The sequence below is a fragment of the Chroicocephalus ridibundus genome, chromosome 13, assembly GCF_963924245.1.
Source record: "Chroicocephalus ridibundus chromosome 13, bChrRid1.1, whole genome shotgun sequence".
Classification (NCBI taxonomy): Eukaryota; Metazoa; Chordata; class Aves; order Charadriiformes; family Laridae; genus Chroicocephalus; species Chroicocephalus ridibundus.
This window is the reverse complement of record NC_086296.1, coordinates 14,644,582-14,665,040: the sequence shown is the minus strand read 5'-3', so window position 1 is coordinate 14,665,040 and position 20,459 is coordinate 14,644,582. Positions and strand designations below refer to the sequence as shown.

General features: G+C 58.6%; 2 protein-coding genes across 2 annotated transcripts in view; one reads left to right on the top strand and one right to left on the bottom strand.

Annotated features, from left to right (window-relative positions):
* Nucleotides 1–3,124: 3,124 nt before the first annotated feature.
* TESC (tescalcin) lies at nucleotides 3,125–10,490 on the top strand. The gene is made up of 8 exons (XM_063350662.1): nucleotides 3,125–3,440; nucleotides 7,808–7,877; nucleotides 8,844–8,924; nucleotides 9,154–9,293; nucleotides 9,402–9,463; nucleotides 9,535–9,642; nucleotides 10,059–10,106; nucleotides 10,216–10,490. Exons 1-8 carry the CDS (start codon nucleotides 3,383–3,385, stop codon nucleotides 10,291–10,293), a joined length of 645 nt encoding a protein of 214 aa, XP_063206732.1. The 5' UTR covers nucleotides 3,125–3,382; the 3' UTR covers nucleotides 10,294–10,490.
* Nucleotides 10,491–16,826: 6,336 nt separating this feature from the next.
* FBXW8 (F-box and WD repeat domain containing 8) overlaps nucleotides 16,827–20,459 on the bottom strand; it is a 52,980-nt gene continuing 49,347 nt past the window's right edge. Inside the window, exons 10-11 of the mRNA XM_063350671.1 lie at nucleotides 19,208–19,324; nucleotides 16,827–18,485 (exon numbers count right to left, since the gene is read on the bottom strand). Of these exons, the coding sequence (XP_063206741.1) occupies nucleotides 18,341–18,485; nucleotides 19,208–19,324 (262 nt within the window). The 3' untranslated portion in view covers nucleotides 16,827–18,340. The remainder of the gene's footprint in view (nucleotides 18,486–19,207; nucleotides 19,325–20,459) is intronic.

Below are 20,459 nucleotides of genomic sequence, written 5' to 3'. Positions count from 1 at the left end.
CAGGGCAGGGAATCGTCAGGCAAAAATCTTAAAATCCATCTCTTGGTTCTGAGGGTTGGAGTAGACCCCAACCCTCCAACCCTTTTTGAGGGTTGAAAGCAGATCCCAAGATTCCTAGCAGGTCTGGAAGGTTGGGAATGGGACTGTTGAATCTCAAGGTGGATGCTTGTAGCTGAGATGAGGTGTGCAGGAGCAGCACCTGGGCTCCCCGTTCCCAGCCTCGGCTTTGAGGCTGGTTTTGTGACAGCATGGATACCGGTCAGCCTCTTGGGGCTTTATGCTCCCCCCCCTGCCAAACGGGTACTCTAATGCCAGGTAGGATTGTGCCATAAAAAAAAAAAAAGTCAACAGAAAGCTTTCCAAAGTTTCTCTGAAAACTGGTGCTGGTCAATGTATATCTAACCCCCTTGAAAAAGTGCTGTGTACTTTTAAGACGGGGTGCCAGAGTAGTGAGCAGAGCCTGTTACACCCATCTTTCGGGGGCCACCCTGTGTTTGTACCCTGCAAGGAGTCTGGCCAAGGAGGAAGCGTGGGAGCTGTGGTTCACGCAGGCTTCCCCCCCACCCACGGACTCTTACCCATTTCCCTTTTTGCGTGGGGTGCAATAAGGGGAGTGTTACTGTGCAATAAGGGGACAGACGCGCTGCAAGTGACTTCAGTACGCGAGGCTGCCCAGCCAGCCCTGTAACTAAAACCTCTCATCCCTTCGGCAAACATTTTATAGAGGAGCCGTGTCCTCGGGCAGGTCTGCCTGTCTGCTTTGCTGTGCAGACCGTGTCGGCGCATGGTTCTGTGGGTGTTGGTGTCGCCCGGGGAGCACAGACACAGCCTTGTACGTGCCAAATTTGAAAGAGACTGGAAGCATTTCAGTAGGACATCAGTCCCACTTTGGGGCGTGAGACCAAACCAAAGGAAATGGTGTGTAAAAGCTCCCCCTTTTTATCCTGGTTGCTTAGGTGTGCTGGCCACCTCGTTCCGTGTCCTGCTGCTGCCTGTGGGGCAGGCTCTGTCGCATGCTATGGGTCAAATCTTTGGTCTCAGGGGGGAGGAATTCCCATGTTAAGTACCTGCAGCTCTGGGAGGCCTCATTCCAAGTATCCAGGATGGCCAGGGAAAACTCAGAACCCCACAAGGATGCCTCTCTGTCCCTGCTTGAGCAACCTCTTGAGATGCACATCAGTTCCCGGGTCCAGCAGAGCTGGGAAACACCTCTTTGGGTTGATGGAGGTCACATCGGGAGTTTCCCTGTGCCTCAGGCGGCTCTTCTGTCCCCCCTCGTCCCTCCTGGCAGCACAGGCATCTCTAGAGTCACCATTTGCCCAAGAAGACAGCAGTGGATCCCAAACATTCCTTGTGTCCGTGAGTAATGTCCAGGTCTGTGTGGATGTACGTATGTTAAAGATGATACATATACATATGCGTATACATCGCAATTTGTCCTGTCGTATCTGTGCAGGGAGAAGGGATGTCTTTCTTTCTGGAGAAGGTGGAATTGCTGCCCTTCTCTTGTCCGCCTTTAGTCCCCCGCCATCCCACCGAGCAGGGCTGTCCTGGGTGCTCTGGTGCAGTACCAAAGTCCTCTGGTCCCGAGTCACCTGGGGGCAGAGTCCTGCGGACCGAACAGCCAGGGTGCTCTCACGTTAAAATGGCTTTCTGGAGGGCGAAGGGGAAAAAAAAATACGGAGTTGGGGGAAAGAGTAGGCTGGGAGGGGGCAAGGAGAAGCAGTCGGCGCTGCCTGGGTCGTTGGGGGAAATGGCCGGGAGAGCTGAGCAGCAGGCACGGGCTGGTTTTGAGCAGTGCCACGGGGTTTGGGGGCTCCGGTGGGCTATAAAGTTCCGTTCCCAGACTCCCCCGAGCAGGGAGTGAGGGCTGTGGGCAGCAGCCTCCTCGGGGAGGTTTGTCCTCCCTTATGGGACCATGTCTTGATGTGCTGCTGCTCCTGAGGGAGGCTGAAGAGTTGATCAGCAAGGGGGCTGTTCCCTGGGGCAGGGGAGGGACAGGTAACGGTGCGGCAGCCCCTCGGGATATCTTCCATCCCCTCTGCACCCATCCCGACACAGGCACAGTGTCCCGACAGCCCCCAGGGCAGGGCCTGAGGCCTTGGTGATGAACCGTGGCAGTTTGTCACCAACTTCTACAGGAAAAAGAGAGACCCCCGAAGCCCTGCGTGCCAGCCAGAGAGCTGCATCCTCCGGGGCTCTGCCACCGATCGCAGGAGGGCGAGGGGAGGAAAGGACCCCTGGGCCTCTTCTCGTCCCTTCCAGGCCACCATCACATTCACGCCAGGTTGCTCAGGGTATGGTTTCGAGCATCCAAGGGATGTCACAGTTCCATGGGCCTGCCTCCTGGCTCTTCCCCGCACAAGGAGCCAGGGACTGGCTGCTTGGGCAAGGACAGAGCGGTGCTTGTGTTACTCCTCTCTCCCACCCACCTCCTCTTGCCTGGGCTGGGCAAAACGACACAGCAGATGAAAAATTATCTGTCCCAGGCCCAAAGGGTCCCTGAGCCCCAGGGTCACCCTGACACTGACAGCGGAGGTTGCAGGATGGGGACATCTCTCCTTTCTCTTTTTTTTTTATTTTTATTTTATTTCTTTTAAAGCAGGTATTTTATTGGATCTGGGACAGCTGGAGCTTGGAAATTGTTCAGTTCCTTTCCTGTTTCTATTCGGCTTTAAAAAAATAAATGACACTGACTTGCTCCCTGCTGCCGTAGCGCGCTCTGCGTCCTGAGCTGCCTGTCTCTTGCGGAACCGCTGCGGTGTCTCTTGGAAGCGTTTTGCTCTTCCCCTGCGCTGGGGGGAGGTGGACGTGTCCCTGCCAGCGCCTGACTACGGGCTGGCAGCGAGAGAGAGGGTGCCACAAACACCCCCTCGGCACTGCCTGGGGTGCCAGACACCACCTCTGGCCCTGAGGAGGGCTGGGTTTCTTCTGGGGGGACGCGGTGTTACTTCCACCCCTCTCTCTCCCCGCTTTTTTTCTTCCCGGCCTCCGCTGTCCCTGAGCAGAGCCAGGGAGGGGGGAAGCCGCAGGGCTCCTGTGGGAGCGGAGGTTCTGCTGGAGGGAGACCCTAGGCTGGGGGGGGGGGGTGGACACGGGGGCCTCTCTCTGCCTTTCACCTGGGTCTGTCTGGGTCCGGCAGGGCCACGAGTGCCTTCAAGTGCCACCAGCACAGCGGGGAGCCGCCCCCGCTCCGAAGCGGGGGGTGTCCGCTGCACGCCGGCCCGCTGGCGGGGCTGTTCACTCTGGAACCTAAGGACGGCGCGGCGGCGGGGAGCTCAGGGACCCGGGGGAGCCCCGCCGCCGCCGCCGCCGCCTCCCTCCCCGCCTCGCCCGCCCTTATAAGCGGCGGCGGCGGCGGCGGCCGGTGCAGCGGCCCGGCATGGGCTCCGCGCACTCCGTGCCCGCCGAGATGCGGGAGCTGGCGGACAGGACCGGCTGTGAGTACCGCCCCCCCTCCCCGGGACCGGGGCAGCCCGCACCGGGGGCACCTTGGCCGGGCCCTGCCCGCTGCCTCCCGTCCCGTCCCCCCCCCCGGAGCGCTCCTGCCCCACCGCCGGGCACCCACCCCCCTCCCGGTGGGGGACACGGGCTGCAGGGGACATGTCACTCGGGGGGGGGGGGGAGGCAGGACATGTCACCCGGGGGCTGCAGGGAACATGTCACTCGGGGGGGGGGGGGAGGCAGGACATGTCACCCGGGGGCTGCAGGGGACATGTCACTCGTGGGGGGGGGGGGGAGGCAGGACATGTCACCCGGGGGCTGCAGGCATGTCACCGGGCGATGGAGGGCTGAAAGGGGGCGGGGCGGGGGGGGACGACACGTAGGCATGTCACCTGGGGGTGCTGGCATGTCACCGAGGCACGGAGGGCTGAAAAGGGGGGAGGGGGGGGTGTAGACATGTCACCCGGGGGTGCTGGCATGTCACCAGGGAAGGGGGGGCGGGATGTAGGCATGTCACCCAGAGGTGCTGGCATGTCACTGGGGGATGGAGGTGATGGGGGAGGACGGTAGACCTGTCACCCAGGGGTGCTGGCATGTCGCCAGGGGTTACGGAGGGGGGATGCAGCCATGTCACCCGCAGGGATGCTCCCGCGCATCCCCCCGTTGCCGCACCACTGGCAGCCGGGGCGTCGAGCGCACACACGTGTGAGCCCCCAGCCAGGCTTTGCCCTCCCACGCCGCTGCTGCACGACATTGTCCCCGTGTCACTGTTTTGCCCGTTAGCCACCGTCTCCCCACCGTCTCCCCTCTCCCGGCGATGCTCTCGGGGCCGGTACGGCCCGTAACGAACACCCAGCGGTGCCGGGGACAGGGCTTTGCAGCAGGGGTGTGACCCAGGGCTCCGAGCAGGGCTTGGTGCGCAGGACACGGGGTGGTCGTGTCCCTCCTGGGAAATGTCATCGTTCCGGGACGCCCCAGGACGTGGGCACGGAGATGGGGGTGCTCCTGCCGGCTTCCTCCGGCTCCTGCGGTACCAAGAGCGGGCTGGGATGGAGGGAGGCAGCTCTGGGGACCTGCCACCTGCCCCAGCTCAGGGTCGCGGGTGGGGGGGGGGTCCAGCAACCCTCCCCACGCTGCCACTGACCCGCTCCTCCTCCTCCCCGGGCACCCAGGGGTGGACTCAGCCCCCCCACGCCACAGGCAGGAGCCCAGGGGGTGGGAGGAGGTTTTTGGGGACCGCCTTGGCCTGGGGCGCGCTGCCCGGGGGCCCTTCTCTGGCACCTGCCCGTGGGAGGCACCGGCCTCGTGCCCAACTGCGCCCGTGAATCAGTCCTGGGGAAGGGTTTGCAAGGGCAACACCCAAAAAAAAGTCTCATCGAGACCAGATTTCAGGGGGCGGTGCCCCCCTGCCACGACCGGGGTGCACGCGGGGCTCCCACCGTGCTGTGGCTGCTGGGGGGAAGGCAATTTTGTTTTTCCAGGCTTGCTGCTGCGGTACAAGCTCGTGGAGGGCATCGCAGTCACCCTTGGTCCCTCGGGAGGAGCAGGGACAGGGCAGGGCTCCCGAGATGTGTCCATGGCGTGGTCCTTTGCCTTCTCCCCAGTGCTTGAAACCCCAAAAAACCGCAAGGGCACCCCCAAACTGCCTGCTCAGGGCCTTCGGGACCAGTTCCCATCCCTGCTGCCACGTGTTTGGTCGCCAAGCTGCAGCAGCGGCGTGTGCCTGGTGCTGAGGTGGCTCTTCCCGGGACGGTGTGGTCTTTTCCCGGCCGGTCCAGCGCGGGGAACCGCGGCACAGGGAGGGCAGCGGTGGGGGGGCTGAGCCCCTCCGGTGCGTCCCTTCCCCGGGGGATGCCCTTTGCTCGAGCAGCACAAACCGCCGCAGGCTGAGAAAGAGCAAACCCAGCGCCCTTGGGTTTAAATACTCATTTTTATTTTTTTTTTTCCCCTATAGCGTAGGTCACCGGGCTTGGACACGGGCCCTGCAGCATCAGAGCGCTGAGGCTGTGTCTCAGCCACGCGAGCAGCCGCTGCCGCCCTTGAGCCAACCCTTCTCGCAGGAAAGCCTTTGCCCTTTGTGCAGGTGCAGCTTTTGTATTCCTGGAAAGCAGCCGAGCGCTGCCGCCCTTCGCAGCGTCAGGAGACCTGCCTGCACCCCAGCCCACCCCGGGGGAGGAAGACTCGGGTTTGGGGAAAGAGGGAGGAAGAGCCTTTCTCTTTGCCTGGCAGCCGGATGGGGAGCGGGGCTGGACCGACCGCGAGCATCCAGCCAGTGACCCCAGTTTTTCGCCATGTCAGTGTTGGGGACGTTTTTCTGAGCGATCCAAGATTTTTGGCGCGTGACCGAGTCCCAGATGCTGAAGGCTCGATGGCCCAGCGGCTCCCATGGTGACGGGCGATGTCGTCAAGGGAAAAAGCGAAAGGTCACTTCTCTGTGGCCGAAATTGGAAAGCAAAGTCCAGAGAAAGTTTGTGTGTGTGTGTGTGTGTGTGTGTGTGTGTGTGTGTGTGTGTGTGACAGCAGCAGGGCACGAGCCAGAACGTCATAGGGGTGAGTCGTGGTGCCCGTGCAGCCGGGCATCGCCGCCTGAGAGCCTGCGGGTTCAGAGGGGGCACCCCAAAAGTTAGTGCGGGGGCTTAGACGGCCTCATCCTGCGAAGGGGCTGGCGGCTGCCAGCACAGAGAGCGAGCGAGCCGCGGGGCAGACACTGAGCCCCAGCAGCGAGCCCAGATGGGTTTTCCAGTCCATTACTGGAGGTCTGTGACTGCTCAGCTGGGCTCGTCCATACAGCTGCTATTTCGAGGCTGTGAAACAGCGCTCACAACCAAAGGACATTATTTAAACATCATAAAAGCGAGCGAGGGAGCCAGCACCAGAGCTCGACATTGGCCTGTTGTCTTTCAGCCGCGGCGATTCACCATTTGCAACCCCTCAATTAGACTTTATCATGCTTTTATCTTTCTCCGTGCCGCCGGGAAAGGCTGATGAGCGGAGGCTGGTGCGGCTCTGCCCCGTGCCCGGCTCCGGCCGTGGCTCCAGCGAGGGTGTGGGTCCAGCTGGTGCCTGACAGACGCCACCAGCTCCTGCAAACAGAGCCGAAAGCAGCTTCCCTGGCTCCTGGGAATGGCTGCTCTCAGTGTTTGCACCGGAGCGTCGGGCTCGGTGCATCTTCAGGGGTTTGTGGAGCTTGGATACAGCCTATAGAGAATAGCAGGGGGGGAAAAATATAGAATCACAGAATGGTTTGGGTTGGAAGGGACCTTAAAGATCATCTTGTTCCCACCCCCTGCCCCGGGCAGGGACACCTCCCACCAGCCCAGGTTGCTCCAAGCCCCGTCCAACCTGGTCTTGAACCCCTCCAGGGATGGGGCAGCCACAGCTTCTCTGGGCAACCTGGGCCAGGGGCTCACCGTCCTTATAAAATAACCAGGTTCGGAATTAAGGAGGTGAAAAGATGCTGCTGAGCCTCATGCTGTAACCTCGTGGGGCTCCAAGCAAGGCTGATGGGCACCCCGCTTCCAGCCCTTGCCCCTTCCCTGGGGGAGGCAGTGTCCACCCCCGTGGTCTGGGGCTTCCCTGCAGCGATTGCAAAGCCCGGCTTTGCTTTTCGGGTGCCGATGCGTCTCCTCCATGTTAAGCCTTTCCTTGCCCCTGGTGGCAAGACACAGGTGGCTTTTGGCATTGTGGTGTTTTTTTTCTTTTTGGGTTTTAATGTTATTTTCTATGGCCTGGCGCGGCTGTGGGCATGAGCGCATGAACCTGCTGCAAGGAGAGATGTCCAGAGGCGTTCCCTGCACCTGCACCAAGAAACCCCAAATGAAATGGTCAAGCCTGTTTGAAGGCTCTGCTACTGAGGAGCCTAAACTCGGGGGGGGGTAGAATCCTGTTGTGCTGTGCCATCCCATGCCATCCCATGCCATCCCATGCCATCCTGTGCCGTGCCGTGCCATCCCCTGCAGTCTGGACCATGGGAGTTTCTGTAGACCAGGAACGGTGATGAACCAGCCCTTGGTGTCATCCCCCTGCTGTGACCAAGGGCCCGACGCAGCCAGTTGGCCCTTGGGGGGCTGCACAGAGCCACCAAAGGGGACTGGGGATGGGGACAACCGTGTCAAGAAGTGCCCAAGGCCCTGCCCTGCTGCTGGGGGGGGGTGGGGGGGTGGGGATGTGGGGGCCTTTTGGCTATTGCTGGATGGGGTGGGCTTCGGTGGTGTCCCCAGGGAATGAGTTTTGCAACAGTTTTCGGTGCCCACCAGTCTCCTCGTGTCCCTGGGCAGGACGTGAGCTCTGCAGGGGGGTGTCCCGGGGGCTACCCTGTGCCCAGGGACCCCTGTCACCTCCCTCTTTTTCCCCCCCCCGACAGTCACCTCTGAGCAGATCGAGCACTTACACCGGCGATTCAAGCAGCTGAGCCGGGACCAGCTGACGATCCGGTACGGCCCGTCCATTCCCAGTGCCGGGGACTGGGGGGCTGGGGGGGTCCCCGGGCTGTGGGGATGCATGTGTCCTTCCCGGCTGTCCCCGGGCCGTGCTGGCCTGGGGCTCTGCAGCGTGGCGGCGCGGAGAAACGAGGAGAAAGGAGCGGTGAAGCAGCGGCCCGAGAGCAGGGTCGCTCCTGCCAAGCATCCCATTTCCCCCTGGCTTTAAGATGAGTTTTGGGGGCCGGGGGTGGGGGGAGATGTCCCTACATAGCAGCTACGGTGGCGTTTGTCCTCATCCCCTTCCTCGGCGTTTGTGCGGGCAACCGCGCACCGAATTCTGCGTCCTCGGGAAAGCTCCGGCACGTCCCGCCGGCTTCACCAGCCACACGAGGAGCCAGCGGGGGCCAGGGAGCCCAGCTGCCCTCTGACCCCCCCCCAGGAGATTATTTCTTTGCTGTAATAAGGAGTCGATGATAGCAAGCGACGGGCAGAGGCCGAGCCCGGTGCCGGCGCAGCACAACGCGGGACGGCGCAGGGCAGGGGAAGCTGAGGGGAGGGTGGACGGCGGAAGCTCCTTTCCCTCGCCTCGTCGAGCCCCGTGCGGGACGTTATTCCTGGGAGAAGGCTCTGAAAACCATGGTAGCCGTTTGCAGGTTGAGCCGCCGTGTCCCAAAGCTTCCCCAAACCCCATTTTAGCGGGGACAAAAAAAAAAAAAAAAAAAAAAAAAAAAAAAAAAAAAATCCCCTGTTGCGGCACCAAGCACAGAGCCGGGCGGCAGCACAGCTGGCTTTCAGGCTGAATTGAGGCAAATAGGGGTTTTCATGTAAAAACTTCTCTTTTTTGGGGTTGTTTTTTTTTTTTTTTCCATGCTTGCTTTGCAAGAATGGGGCTGGGGCTTCTGTCGCAGCCCTTCGCTGCGCGCCCGAGCGTCTCCCTCCTCCCTCACGCCTCGGGCTCTCTCTCTGGTTCCTTTGCAGCAAGGAGAATTTCGACAGCATCCCCGACCTGGAGTTCAACCCAATTAGGGGGAAAATCGTCCATGCCTTTTTCGACAAGCGGTGAGGACACCCCCGGCACCATGATGGGGGAGGGGGAGGTAAAACGGGGTTATCCTCTGAAAGCGGGACGTGGCGGGGCAAAGACCTTCTCCCTAAAGGCTGGGATGGAGCCGGGGGAGGAAACCCCAGTCCTAAAGCTTTGCCGAGGGATGCACGGCGGGGGGGAAGCAGGCGGCCGGGGAGGGGTGTGTGTCTCGCTGCCCGTCAGCGGTGGCTCCGCTCTCGGCAGGAACCTGCGGCAGGAGTCGGACGGGCTGGCGGATGAGATAAACTTCGAAGACTTCCTGACCATCATGTCCTACTTCAGACCCATCGAGATGAACATGGACGAGGAGCAGCTCGATCGCTTCCGCAAAGAGAAACTCAAATGTGAGCCTTGTCCAAAGCCCAGGGCCGGGGAAGGCGGGGGGCGGGGGGACACACACACGGCGGGACGGGGCTCCCCTGACCCTGCCGCGCTCCTCTCCTCCCTCCCAGTCCTCTTCCACATGTACGACTCGGACCACGACGGGAAGATCACGCTGCAGGAGTACAGAAATGTAACGTATGGTCCCTCCCGTCCCGTCACCACCGAATTCCCGGCCCCGGCTTTGACCCCGCTGCCTCGTAGGTGGTGGAGGAGCTGCTGTCGGGGAACCCCCACCTGGAGAAGGAGTCGGCGCGGTCCATCGCCGACGGGGCCATGATGGAGGCAGCCAGCATCTGTGTGGGACAAATGGTGGGAGCCGGTTCCTTGCTCTATCGTGGCACAACGGCGCTGTGATGGTATCGAAAATGGGGCTGGAGCGTGTCCGTCCTGCCCGGGGCATCTCCCCTGTCCCCGGGCTGCTTTGGGCAGAGAGGTTTTTTTCGCAGGCAGCAGCTTTCAGGGTTTTTCTTTTCCATTATAGAGGCCAAGGGGGGGTGAGCAAACAGCACCCCGCAAAGCACCACCCTCAGTGTTTGGGCCTTCAGCTTCTTGCAGCCGTGGTGGTTCTGAGAACCAGTTTTGGGCTGGCCGTGGGGCACAGTGCGCCCATGGGAGCCATGACCCACAGCCCCAAGGGACCCAACCCCCTGGTGACGCCGTGCCCCGAGGCCCCTGCCCCATTGGCGTGGGGCAGCCGTAATGTTTTCTCTCTCGCTTCCCCACAGGGGCCGGACCAGGTGTACGAGGGCATCACCTTCGAGGACTTCCTTAAGGTTGGTGGCATCTCTGCTCGCCTCCGGGTGGTCGCAGGGAGCTGGGTGTCCGGCGTGGGCACCGAGCCGAGCCCCCGCCCGGCCCCGCTCTCCCCCTTCCCCTTTGCAGATGTGGCAGGGGATCGACATCGAAACCAAGATGCACGTTCGCTTCCTCAACATGGAGACCATCGCGCACTGCTACTGACCTCCGGCTCCCTCCTGGGAGCCAGAGGAGGAAGAGGAGGAGGAGGAGGGGGAGGAAGAAGAGGATCTGCAGCAGCTCCATGTTCCTGGCACCAAGCGCTTTGTACCCGCCCGCGTGCCTGTCCCGCAGCGGGGCTGCCTTCTGCTCTCTAGAAACATAAGAGGCTTTTATCTGTAATAAAAAGGTACTTCTCTTTTTACTCCTTGCTGAAAAATACTTCATCCATCCCATCGCCCAGGGCCTGGGGGGTCTCTCCCTGTGCAGAAAAGCCGCCGTCAATCCTGGTTTCCCCTTAAACCTGCATTTTTAGCCTCTGCCACGGGGAAGGAGCAGCCCCCTTTGTGCCGTGAGCCCCCCGCCCCCCGCCCCGACCCCCACCCGTGGGCGCCGTATGCGGGCAGGGATGGGGATGCCGCGGGGCAGGAGGTGAAGGCAGCGTCCTCGGCACCTGGAAGGGCATCGCACCCCTCGCCGCAGCCCAGGAGATGCCACCAGCGAAGGTGGCAGCGGCACCAAGTCGTGACCCCAAAGCAAAGCCAGCCCGGCCACCTGGGCTGCGTCCGCCGGCAGGAGCAGCAGCGTGGGCCCGCGGGGAGGCAGGCAGCCGGGATGCGGGGACAGGGGGGGGCGCGGGGCTCCTGGCAGCCGGGCGGCTGCCACCCCCACATGTTCCCGCTAGAACAAGGCACCGGAGATAAGGGTTTGTTTACTGGTATTAATAACTGGATGGCTCCAGGCGGATTTCTGTCTCTAAGGCAGCCGGAGCCGGGAAGGGAGGGAGGAGGGAAGAAAAAAAAAAAAAAAAGAAAAAAAAAAAGGGCAATGGCTATTTTTAGAAAAGCTGGAAAGATTTGTTTGTTTTGTCAAAAATAGCTTCCCCCGGTGACATGTACGCTCCACGGAAAAATAGCCCCCGGCAGAGCGAGCAGCCGGCAGCGGGTGAGTGAGGGCTGCAGGGAGCGGGGGCTGCGGAGCCACGGACGGCCCCCTCCGCCGTCCCCCCGGCTCAGGGCACAGTTTTTCCTTCTCTTCCGCATTAGCGGGGGGTTTCTGCACTGCCCAGGCATCCCTGTGCTGCAGGCACAGGTAAGGGCTCGCCGTCACAGGCTTCTGCAGCTTTGCCCCTCCGAAAACCCCCGTCTTGCCCCTGGCGGAGTCGAGGAGGTCCCTGCTCTCCTTCAGAGCTGCTGGACCCGAGAGCTCCTCAAAGCCCGGACCGCGAGCGGCCGCGCCACCCCGGCGAAGGACAGCCCTTCCCTGCATTGCAGCCCTGTCCTGGAGAGACCTGTGCTGCTCGACGGCACCCGGGGCGCGCTGGGCTCACCCGGCTTCGCAGGGAGCCGCAGGGACGGAGCCCATCCCGTGTCGCGGCTCCGCGCGCGGGGATGCCATCCACGGCGAGGTGGGACATGCTGCAAAGCCGTGGGACAGCGCGGCCGCCGTCGTGGCGTTGGTTGAGCCATGATGGTGCCGGCACACGGGGCTCGAGCTGGGCTGGGTGGCAGGAGCCAGCGATGGTGCCCGCGCCGCGGGCAGGGCTGAGCGCCGGGGCTGGGAGGGGATGGTGGCGATGGAGCCCCCAGCTCGGCCAGCACAGCCGTTCCGGCCCTGAGGGTCGCCCGATGGCAACCACAGCCTCGTCTGTGTTTGCAGGGCTGTGGGACTCGTCAGTCCTGTTTTATTGCTCCTCCGGACGCCTCCGTCTCCTGGGCTCCCCCCCAGCTCCATCCGCATCCGCACCAACTGGTGCAGAGGGTCAGAGCTGGCTGAGACCGAACCTCCTCCTCCTGAACCCCCTCATCCTCCTCCCTGTGCCAGACCCTCGGCGCTCCCTTCCCTCCTCCCCACGCACACCAGAGCGCGACACCCAGCTCCTCCCGCCATCCCCAGGTTTCAGGAGCAGCCCCGGGCTCCTTTCCCCGTCCTCTCACAGGAATTACCCGGCAGACGCTGCAGAACCATCCCACTCCCCGGAGCAGCGGGGGTGAGTGTTTGAAAGGGCCCTTTTCCACCCCAAAATTGCCTGGTGGGGCTGCCCCTCCCGAGCAAAGCCCTTTGCTGCTGCTGTTTCAGGAGGTGACATAAAATGATGGTCCCACTCCCCCTCCAAACCACGGTTTTCTTGGAGGAGACATCAGTGCTTCCCGCAGCCAGCAAGGGCTGGATACACCACGCAATGCAGGGAAATAGGGGGCCAATAATAATTATCCCTTGAGCTAATTAGCTGTCCCCCAGCTATTTCGCCACGTGGCGAGGAAGGCGCGGGAGCAGGGGCTGCGGGCAAGCGGGGGCAGGACCCAAAGCAAAGGGGCTGCGGCGTGTTCTGCCTTCGCCGGTGTTTGTCTTCCCTGCGGGAAAGGGGATGAAGGCGAGAGCGGGAGGGAGGGACGCAGGGAGCAGATGAGAGTGGAACGGGAGGGCTGGGGAAGATAAACCCCATTGTCCCCGCCGCAAAGGGCCGATGATGAAGGGCAGAGGCCCCAAGGCTGGGACCAGCCCTGCCCACAGCCGCCGTTCCCCCGGGGGGGCAGGAGCATCGCTCCCACGGGCAGCGGAAAGCCAGGGCTGGGCCATGCAACGCTGAACGCGACGCACAGCAAAAACCCAGCGAGACCCAGGGGAATCATTCTGCAAAGGGCGGGAAAAACTGGCGGAGCGCTGGGAAAGCCGGCAAGGGTAACGTTTCTGTCGCAGACCACAGGAAAATCCTGCAAAACCCGGAGCGCTCGGTAAAGGAGGGCAGTTCTGGTACGGGGCACGGTGAGAGGTGCCAAGGCGCTGAGAGCCAGGATGTGGCACGCGGCTGGCGTTGCCAAACCCAGCAGCGTCACGAGAGGATAACTGGAAAATTGAAGCAGCTTTGCTGCGTGTTGGAAAACTCAGGGAAGGCCAATAAAGGCTGAGCAGTGTATGGCGAGAGCGGTGACTCGTGGTTTCCACAGAACCCCAGACTGGCAGGGGTGGGAAGGGACCTCTGGAGATCACCCAGTCCAACCCCTGCCAGAGCAGGGTCACCCACAGCAGGTGGCACAGGAACGCGTCCAGGCGGGGTTGGAATGTCTCCAGAGACGGAGACTCCCCCACCTCTCTGGGCAGCCTGTGCCAGGGCTCTGCCACCCTCACAGCAAAGAAGTTCCTCCTCGTGTTGAGATGGAACTTCCCATGGTCAAGTTTGTGCCCGTTACCCCTTGTCCTGTCCCCGGGCACCACTGAGAAGAGCCTGGCCCCATCCTCCTGACACCCACCCTTTGGCTATTGCTGAGCACTGATGAGATCCCCTCTCAGCCTGCTCTTCTCCAGCTGAACAGCCCCAGGGCTCCCAGCCCTTCCTCAGCACAGAGATGCTCCAGGCCCTGATCATCTCCATAACCTTTGCTGTCCCCTCTCCAGCAGTTCCCTGTCCTTCTGGAACCGGGGAGCCCAGAACTGGACCCAGCACTCCAGGTGTGGCCTCCCCAGGGCAGAGCAGAGGGGGAGGATGACCTCCCTCCACCTGCTGGCCACGCTCTTCTTGATGCCCCCCAGGATGCCATTGGCCTTCTTGGCCACCAGGGCACATCACTGGTTGCTCAGAGTCCCATCCAACCTGACCTTCAGTGTTTCCAGGGATGGAGCATCTCCCACCCCTCTGGGCAACCTGGGCCAGGGTCTCACCACTCCCAGTGTAAAACGTTTCTTCCTTCTCTCTAGTTTGAATCTCTTTTGAGTTTAAAGCCATTACCCCTTGTCCTACTGCCACAGGCCCTGCTAAAAACTCTGTCCCCACCTTTCTTATAAGCCCCTTCAGGTACTGAAAGGCCACAGTAAGGTCTCCCCGGAGCCTTCTCTTCTCCAGGCTGAACCCCCCCAGCTCTCTCAGCCTGTCCTCCCAGCAGAGGGGCTCCAGCCCTCCCAGCAGCTCCAGGGCCTCCTCCGGCCCCGCTCCAACAGCTCCGTGTCCTTCTGCTGTTGGTGCCCCAGCGCTGGAGGCAGCGCTGCAGGGGGGTCTCCCAGAGCGGAGCAGAGGGGCAGAATCCCCCCCCTCGCCCTGCTGCCCACGCTGCTGGGGATGCAGCCCGGGCTGCGGGGGGTTTCTGGGCTGCCAGCGCTCGTTGCCAGGGCGTGTGGAGCTTCTCACCCCCCAGCACCCCCGAGTCCTCCTCAGCAGGGCTGCTCTCCATCCCTCCACCCCCAGCCTGTCTGGTACCAGGGATTGCCTGCGACTGAGGGGCAGGACCCTGCACTTGGCCTTGTTGAACCTCAGGAGGTTCACACAGGCCCACCTCTCCAGGTCCCCCTGAAAGGCATCCCGTCGGGACGTAGCTGAAGGCTTTAGGACCACCCACAGAAAGGGCAAATGAGCTGCCAAACGTCACTGAAAGAAAAGAAGGGGCAGAAAGGGCGTAAAGAATTGTTCTTTGCAGCACTGTGGGTCATCGATACCACCTGCTCACCCCACTCTGACAGCAGCTAGGATGGGGAACGAGAGAGGAATCTTCCCCTCTGGCAGGGGCACGACAGCAGAGGCTGAGAGGAGGAGGGCGGGAGGGGACGGCTCTGCTCTGCGGAGCTGAGCTCCAGGGAAGGGGTGTCAGAGACACCTCCCCCCAGACCCTCTCTGCACAAAGAGCACCCGCTGTTCCTCTTCCCCCGGCTCCTCAGCATCAAGAGAGGGGATGGCAGACCACAAAATGCTGGAATCGCTCTTCCCCCACTGCCAAGGCGGTCAAGGACACAAAACAGAGGTGAAAGGCACTTTCCCGGTGGCTTGGAACCAAAATAGGTGGAGGGACAGCTGGGGTTTTTCCAGTAGGGCACTACAGCTGAGCATGTCCTACCACGGCCTGTGCATCAAGACCGCTTTGCTGTGCACCGCCCATCGCTTCTCATTGAAGTCAGAGCTCCAGAGCTGAGCTGGAGGCTGCGGTAGAGAGACGGCCTCCCCCTTTGATCATATATTCTCTTTAGAGAATAGTAGGGAAGAAACTTATATCCAGGGATCCTTCCCACAAAGACAACAGACACCTCTTTTTGCTAAGGATCTCCGTCACCAATAGGAACCAGAAGTCAGTCATTCTTGAGGCTCTTCACCACTTGCTCCTTTGGTGCCTTCTGATCACTTCTTTAGCTTTCCCCAACTACTCAGCCCATCTGGTGGTCAGCCCCAGGCACACTGCACCCTGTCTGAGCCTCCACCTTCAGTCTAACCCCTGCCTGGTCAATCCACGACACCGGTCCGACATGTCCTGACTGCAGCTCCTCAACTCGAATCTCTGCCATCAGCCTCGGGCACCACCCAACACAGAAGAGATGTCCCCTTCTTGAGTGCTAACCTTTGCCTGTGGCACACAACGGGGCTCTGTGAGACAAGAGTCCACCTTCACCCCTACCTACCACCAACTGGTAGCACTAACAAGTCCTAGGGAGCACCCAGACCCGAGATCCAAAGGTGGCATCTATCTGGAGATAGATTGGATGGTGACTCCATTCTTGCTTGTTATTAGGGAAGAGGCTCCATTTAAATATCACCTAACCCTGGCAACGATGTGGACAGTCCCGACTGCATTCGTTACGCCCCAGCACCCACTTCAGCGCAGTATTAATGACTACCCAGTGAAGTAGGACAACATCCCTCTTCAGAAACAAAAATCAAAACTCCCAACATGGATACTCTCCAACGGCCTAAGTGCCCTCATTTGCATTATGAATGCCAGTTAAATATGCACAGAGTCTTCTGCTGTGGTACAACCTTCCTGAACGAATTCCAGTGACAGGATAAATAGAGCAAAAGGACCACCCTCCAACCCACCCGGAGGAGCTGCATCCAGACCGTGAGCCAAGGAAATGCCTGTGGGGACAGAGGATTTTTCTTCACTGGAGGTGACCTGAGCCTTCTGGTATCTGGATGGGTTGATGTTCGATCCCCAATGAATTCATGGCTTGTAGGTCTTCCCTGCGCAAGAAAGCAAACACCTCTACAAACGCAGGTGCTGCAAAGCACTGGTTTTCTAACAGCTCAGTGACTACCACGGTCAAGGAGGAATTCTTACTGCCGGCAGTGCGGAAGGAGAGGGGAAATGCGGAGGTGGACTCAACACACCGGCCACAAGACCAACTTCTCTGCTACTTGCTGCAGGGAGATGAAAAAAGAACAAAGCTGCCCTGAGATAACGAGGCAAGATAAGGAGAGTCAAAGTGGGAACAAGCCAAGGGTGCCATTAAGCAAGTTGGGGCAGCAGGTCACAGCAGGGAGGGGAAGAGAACGACAACGGTGGAAGTTCTCTGTGTTCAGCTACACCAGAAGACACAGGGGCTGCAGCAACCCACAAAATCGTTCGTGCTACAGGAACTACTATTTATTTGACAGGTTTCAGCCGAGCTCTTGTCCAAACTATGTATCCGTAACACTTCTTGCACTTCCAGGAATGAAGGAAAGGAGCTGGCTTCCCAGAGAAAGAAAAAAAGAAAAAAAAAAAGAGACCAAACCTTTATAAAAAGATAAAATTTATTGGTCAGACAGAATAACTTTGCCCCTTGCACTTCCATCATGAGGAACTGTTAAAACCCAAACCCACAAGTGAAAGGTGGCCTAGGGGCCACGGAAAATTACCCCAAGCCAAAGCCAAGGAAGAGCTGTGAAATCTGCCCGTCTCCAGGCAGGAGGAGGCCAGCACCAAGCTCTCCAGGGGTGCCTCGGTGACTGGTCGAGGGCTGAAGTGACAGCCCCGCAGCCCCTCTCCTGCAGGTCCGGACACATTTCCTGCACTGCTCCAGCACGGTACATTTAAATGGATTCCGTTAAGCCAGCGAAAAGGTGTTAAATTAAAACCTAATCTCAATTTAAACTTGATTTACGTGGCTTTGCCTTGCACCAGTAAGTTTACAAGGGCAAATCACAACCACAAAATAGTTTTAAAAAAGTAAAAGATACCCACGCAGGACTCGAGCTCTTGTTCGCCAAACTGATTCTACCTATGTCAGCGCAGCTCGGATTTAAGAGAAAGCCTTACTCGCCTTACTCCTCCTTTCACCTGGGGTTCTACACCATCTCCTTCAGCCTTGGTGCTTCTCCACAGCAGAGGGATTGCGGCCAGTTCGTGCCTTCTGCTTCACTAAACCAAGGTGATGAATTCCCAGCTCAGAAGTGAGGACGGTGTCAGAAACCCAAGTCGCAGACAGCGGGGAAAGCCTCCGGGTGCCGTGGAGGGCCACGACCCAGCAGAGAACATACCCGACAACTCACCCGAGACACAACAGCCTCTTGTCTCAGTGCACAGGGGTTAGTTCACCCTAAAAGGCTTACGAACAAAAAAACCCCCACAAACACGTACGTATACAATTAAAAACATTTAATACAGAATTTTAGAGACTTAAAAAAATAATTTATTTAAAAATAATTTTGATGCCTGTGGCCTGCTGTGTTTCCAAGCATCCGGCCTGGCCAAGGCCAACCTTCCCCTCCCTCTCTCCACCATACTCCCCCTCTCCCAACCACCGTAACCTTTTGTGCAGGGTCCTGCTCCTAGACACATTCCGATGCGCTCCCAGGAAAAGAAGAATGAGCAGCTTGTTACAAGGAAACAAATTTCAAAGATGTGGCTCAGCAAGATGCTTTTCCCAAGTCCTTGGTGTTTTTCCTTTCCCTCTCAGGACAGGCATGAACTCCCCAGCCTCCCACCACTTCAGCAGTTTGCCACCCGGGGCTCTCGCTCCCTGACCGTGACCCCTGCCAAGATGGGGTCAGCAGCGTTTTTCCCACAAGCAGCAGAAAGGAACATTTTTGTTTCCACGGAAGCGTACTGCTCCCCTTCACTCTTCAGACTCTCCCTTCCACCACAGTGGACCTTCGAACATTTGCGCAGCAACGTATTTTAGCGATACGCTCGAGGGCAGCCATCCTCTCTCTTCTGGTCCATACCCCCAGGTTTTCGGCAATCGCTCAGCCGGTTTGATGCGCCTACGGCCCACGCCATCTTTTTGGCGCTTGGATCCTTCTGGATCTCCTTTTTGCCTTTGGCCATGTACTTGGCAGAGGGCCGGACCACAGAAGCCAAGTAAAGCGAGTTACCTAAATGTTATCGTAGGGAACTGCAAGGCCAATGTTGTAGTTGTAACCAGTCACTTCATCGTAGGAGGAGCGGCAAATAGGAAGGACGCTTTCTACCGCCAACTGGTCCACTGAGAACTCGTAGGCATAAATGATTCCTCGATGCCTGTACAAAACACAACCAGGAGCCACCATTTTACCTTAATTATATACCTCAACAGGGGAAAGGAACAAAGTTGGAGATTGCCATAAAGGATCAAAATTCGATGCTTCAAAAGCTGAATATAAAACCCCAGCCCCTTCCGCACTAGGGCTGTCTGTGAGGTTTTAACAGAAAAAAACCGCCTCCTACCTCCTGCCAGGGACCCCACTGAGCCCTGGAAGCGAGCGGTGAATCATTCACTTTAGCAATGCAGAGATGTGCCTGTCATCTGCTGAAACGTTTCTCATCTATTCAGGAAGGCGGAAGATAAGTACATTGTAGTTTGGTAGTTCAATTAGACATGCTAACAGCCGCCTGAGATGCAAATACCAAAACCTGGAGTTTAAATACCAGTAGTTTTCCTTTAGGAGGAGATATCATTACTAATATTTAGAGCAAGGCAAGGGCTGCATTCCCTGCCTGGCTTCAGTGGCCTTTATTTTCCCTTGCTGAAAGAGAAATGCTTTTTTATTTTTTGTGCTCAGAAGTAAATAAAGAGCCAATTCATCAACACTTTGGAAAGCCTTCTCTTAAAGCTTCTTTCATTTTATTTTTTTAGATGCTCTACCTTCTCTATTACTGCTCTGGATCGTGACTCAGGTGCTTAGTGTGTCGTTTTAAAAATATATGATACAGCAGACCTTCGCCGTGCCAAAAACCCTACCCTTCAGAGCCCGGTTACTCACTTGCGGTGCGCGGTAAGGTCATCATCCGTGATGCTGGCGCCTCGGGGAGTTTTGTCATCGGGGATGTTTGCAGTGATGAGGCTATGAGAATTAAACCACACGTGGCGGACCGGATGCCTGAAAAAATAACCCACAGCACTGTGTGAGATGCCGCCTGCATTAGGCTGCTAAAATCCAAGTGCAGTAAAGGAATCGCTCTGGATTAATGAACTCCTCATTTAAATCAACGGCCTCTCTATGGCCAGAGGCTGGGAACCTGCACCTTTGGCTCTTCTCCTGTCTGGAGCAAATAAACACAGCTTTTATCCCCATCTAGTGGGCTCTTACCAGAACACACGTGGAGGCCAGAAAAGATCTGAGACACTTGGCAGCACACAAGCTGCAAGGGATCCGGGCTGCCTGCTTGCTTCGCTGCTTTAAGGACGGCAGCAGCACGTTCCTGGGAAGAGCGGGATGTTCCCAAAGTGAAGGATGGGGGACAGCCAGGACCCCGCGCCCCCATCCCGAAGCCCTGAGTTGAGCTACAGTCGCTTGAGAAATGCGCTGTGTGGCACAAGCTGAGGTCTGGTCTTCTTTCCCTTTCCTCTCACTGGTGAGTAAACTAACCCTGAGCCACTTTATCAGCATTTACTGTTCAAGTAGGAGTAACTTCTCAGATTAAAACGGCTCATCTCCATGACCCTAAAGCATCTCCTGTCATCTCCCTTAGCTTCTGCCCTTGGTTTCCATTCATGACACCGGGCTGCTGGGATGGATAACACCACGCGCACCTTCTTACCTAGGGAGGCCTTTTGGATTGAAGCGATCCCTTCCGATTCCTATATAAACAGTATTTAAAACTGTTTAATCTAATGGTTTCACTTTTACTACACCCCCAAAGCTCAGCCGATCTGCACTGCCTGCCCTCCTCCTTGGCACGCTCATTAGCGCTGCTCCAATCAATGCGATATTGTCCTTAATGCATCAGCCCCATCGCAACGGGCTTTATAATTCACAGGGTCAACAGAGGAGGAGATAAAAGCTATTAATCAATGACAACTCCAACTTGAACTTCTCTGACTGTAAATACCTCATCTTGCTCCTCTTTAGGGAAGATGCATCAAAAAAAAAAAAAGTCAGGATTTCTCTGTTCATTTTATTAAGGGTATCACTCAGACTTACAAGGGGCTAAATCCTTGAGGCCTTCCTTCAGACAAAGCTCACTCCCTGGGAGCTGTGCCTTGATCAGGAAATCAGAATTTGGCTGTAGCAA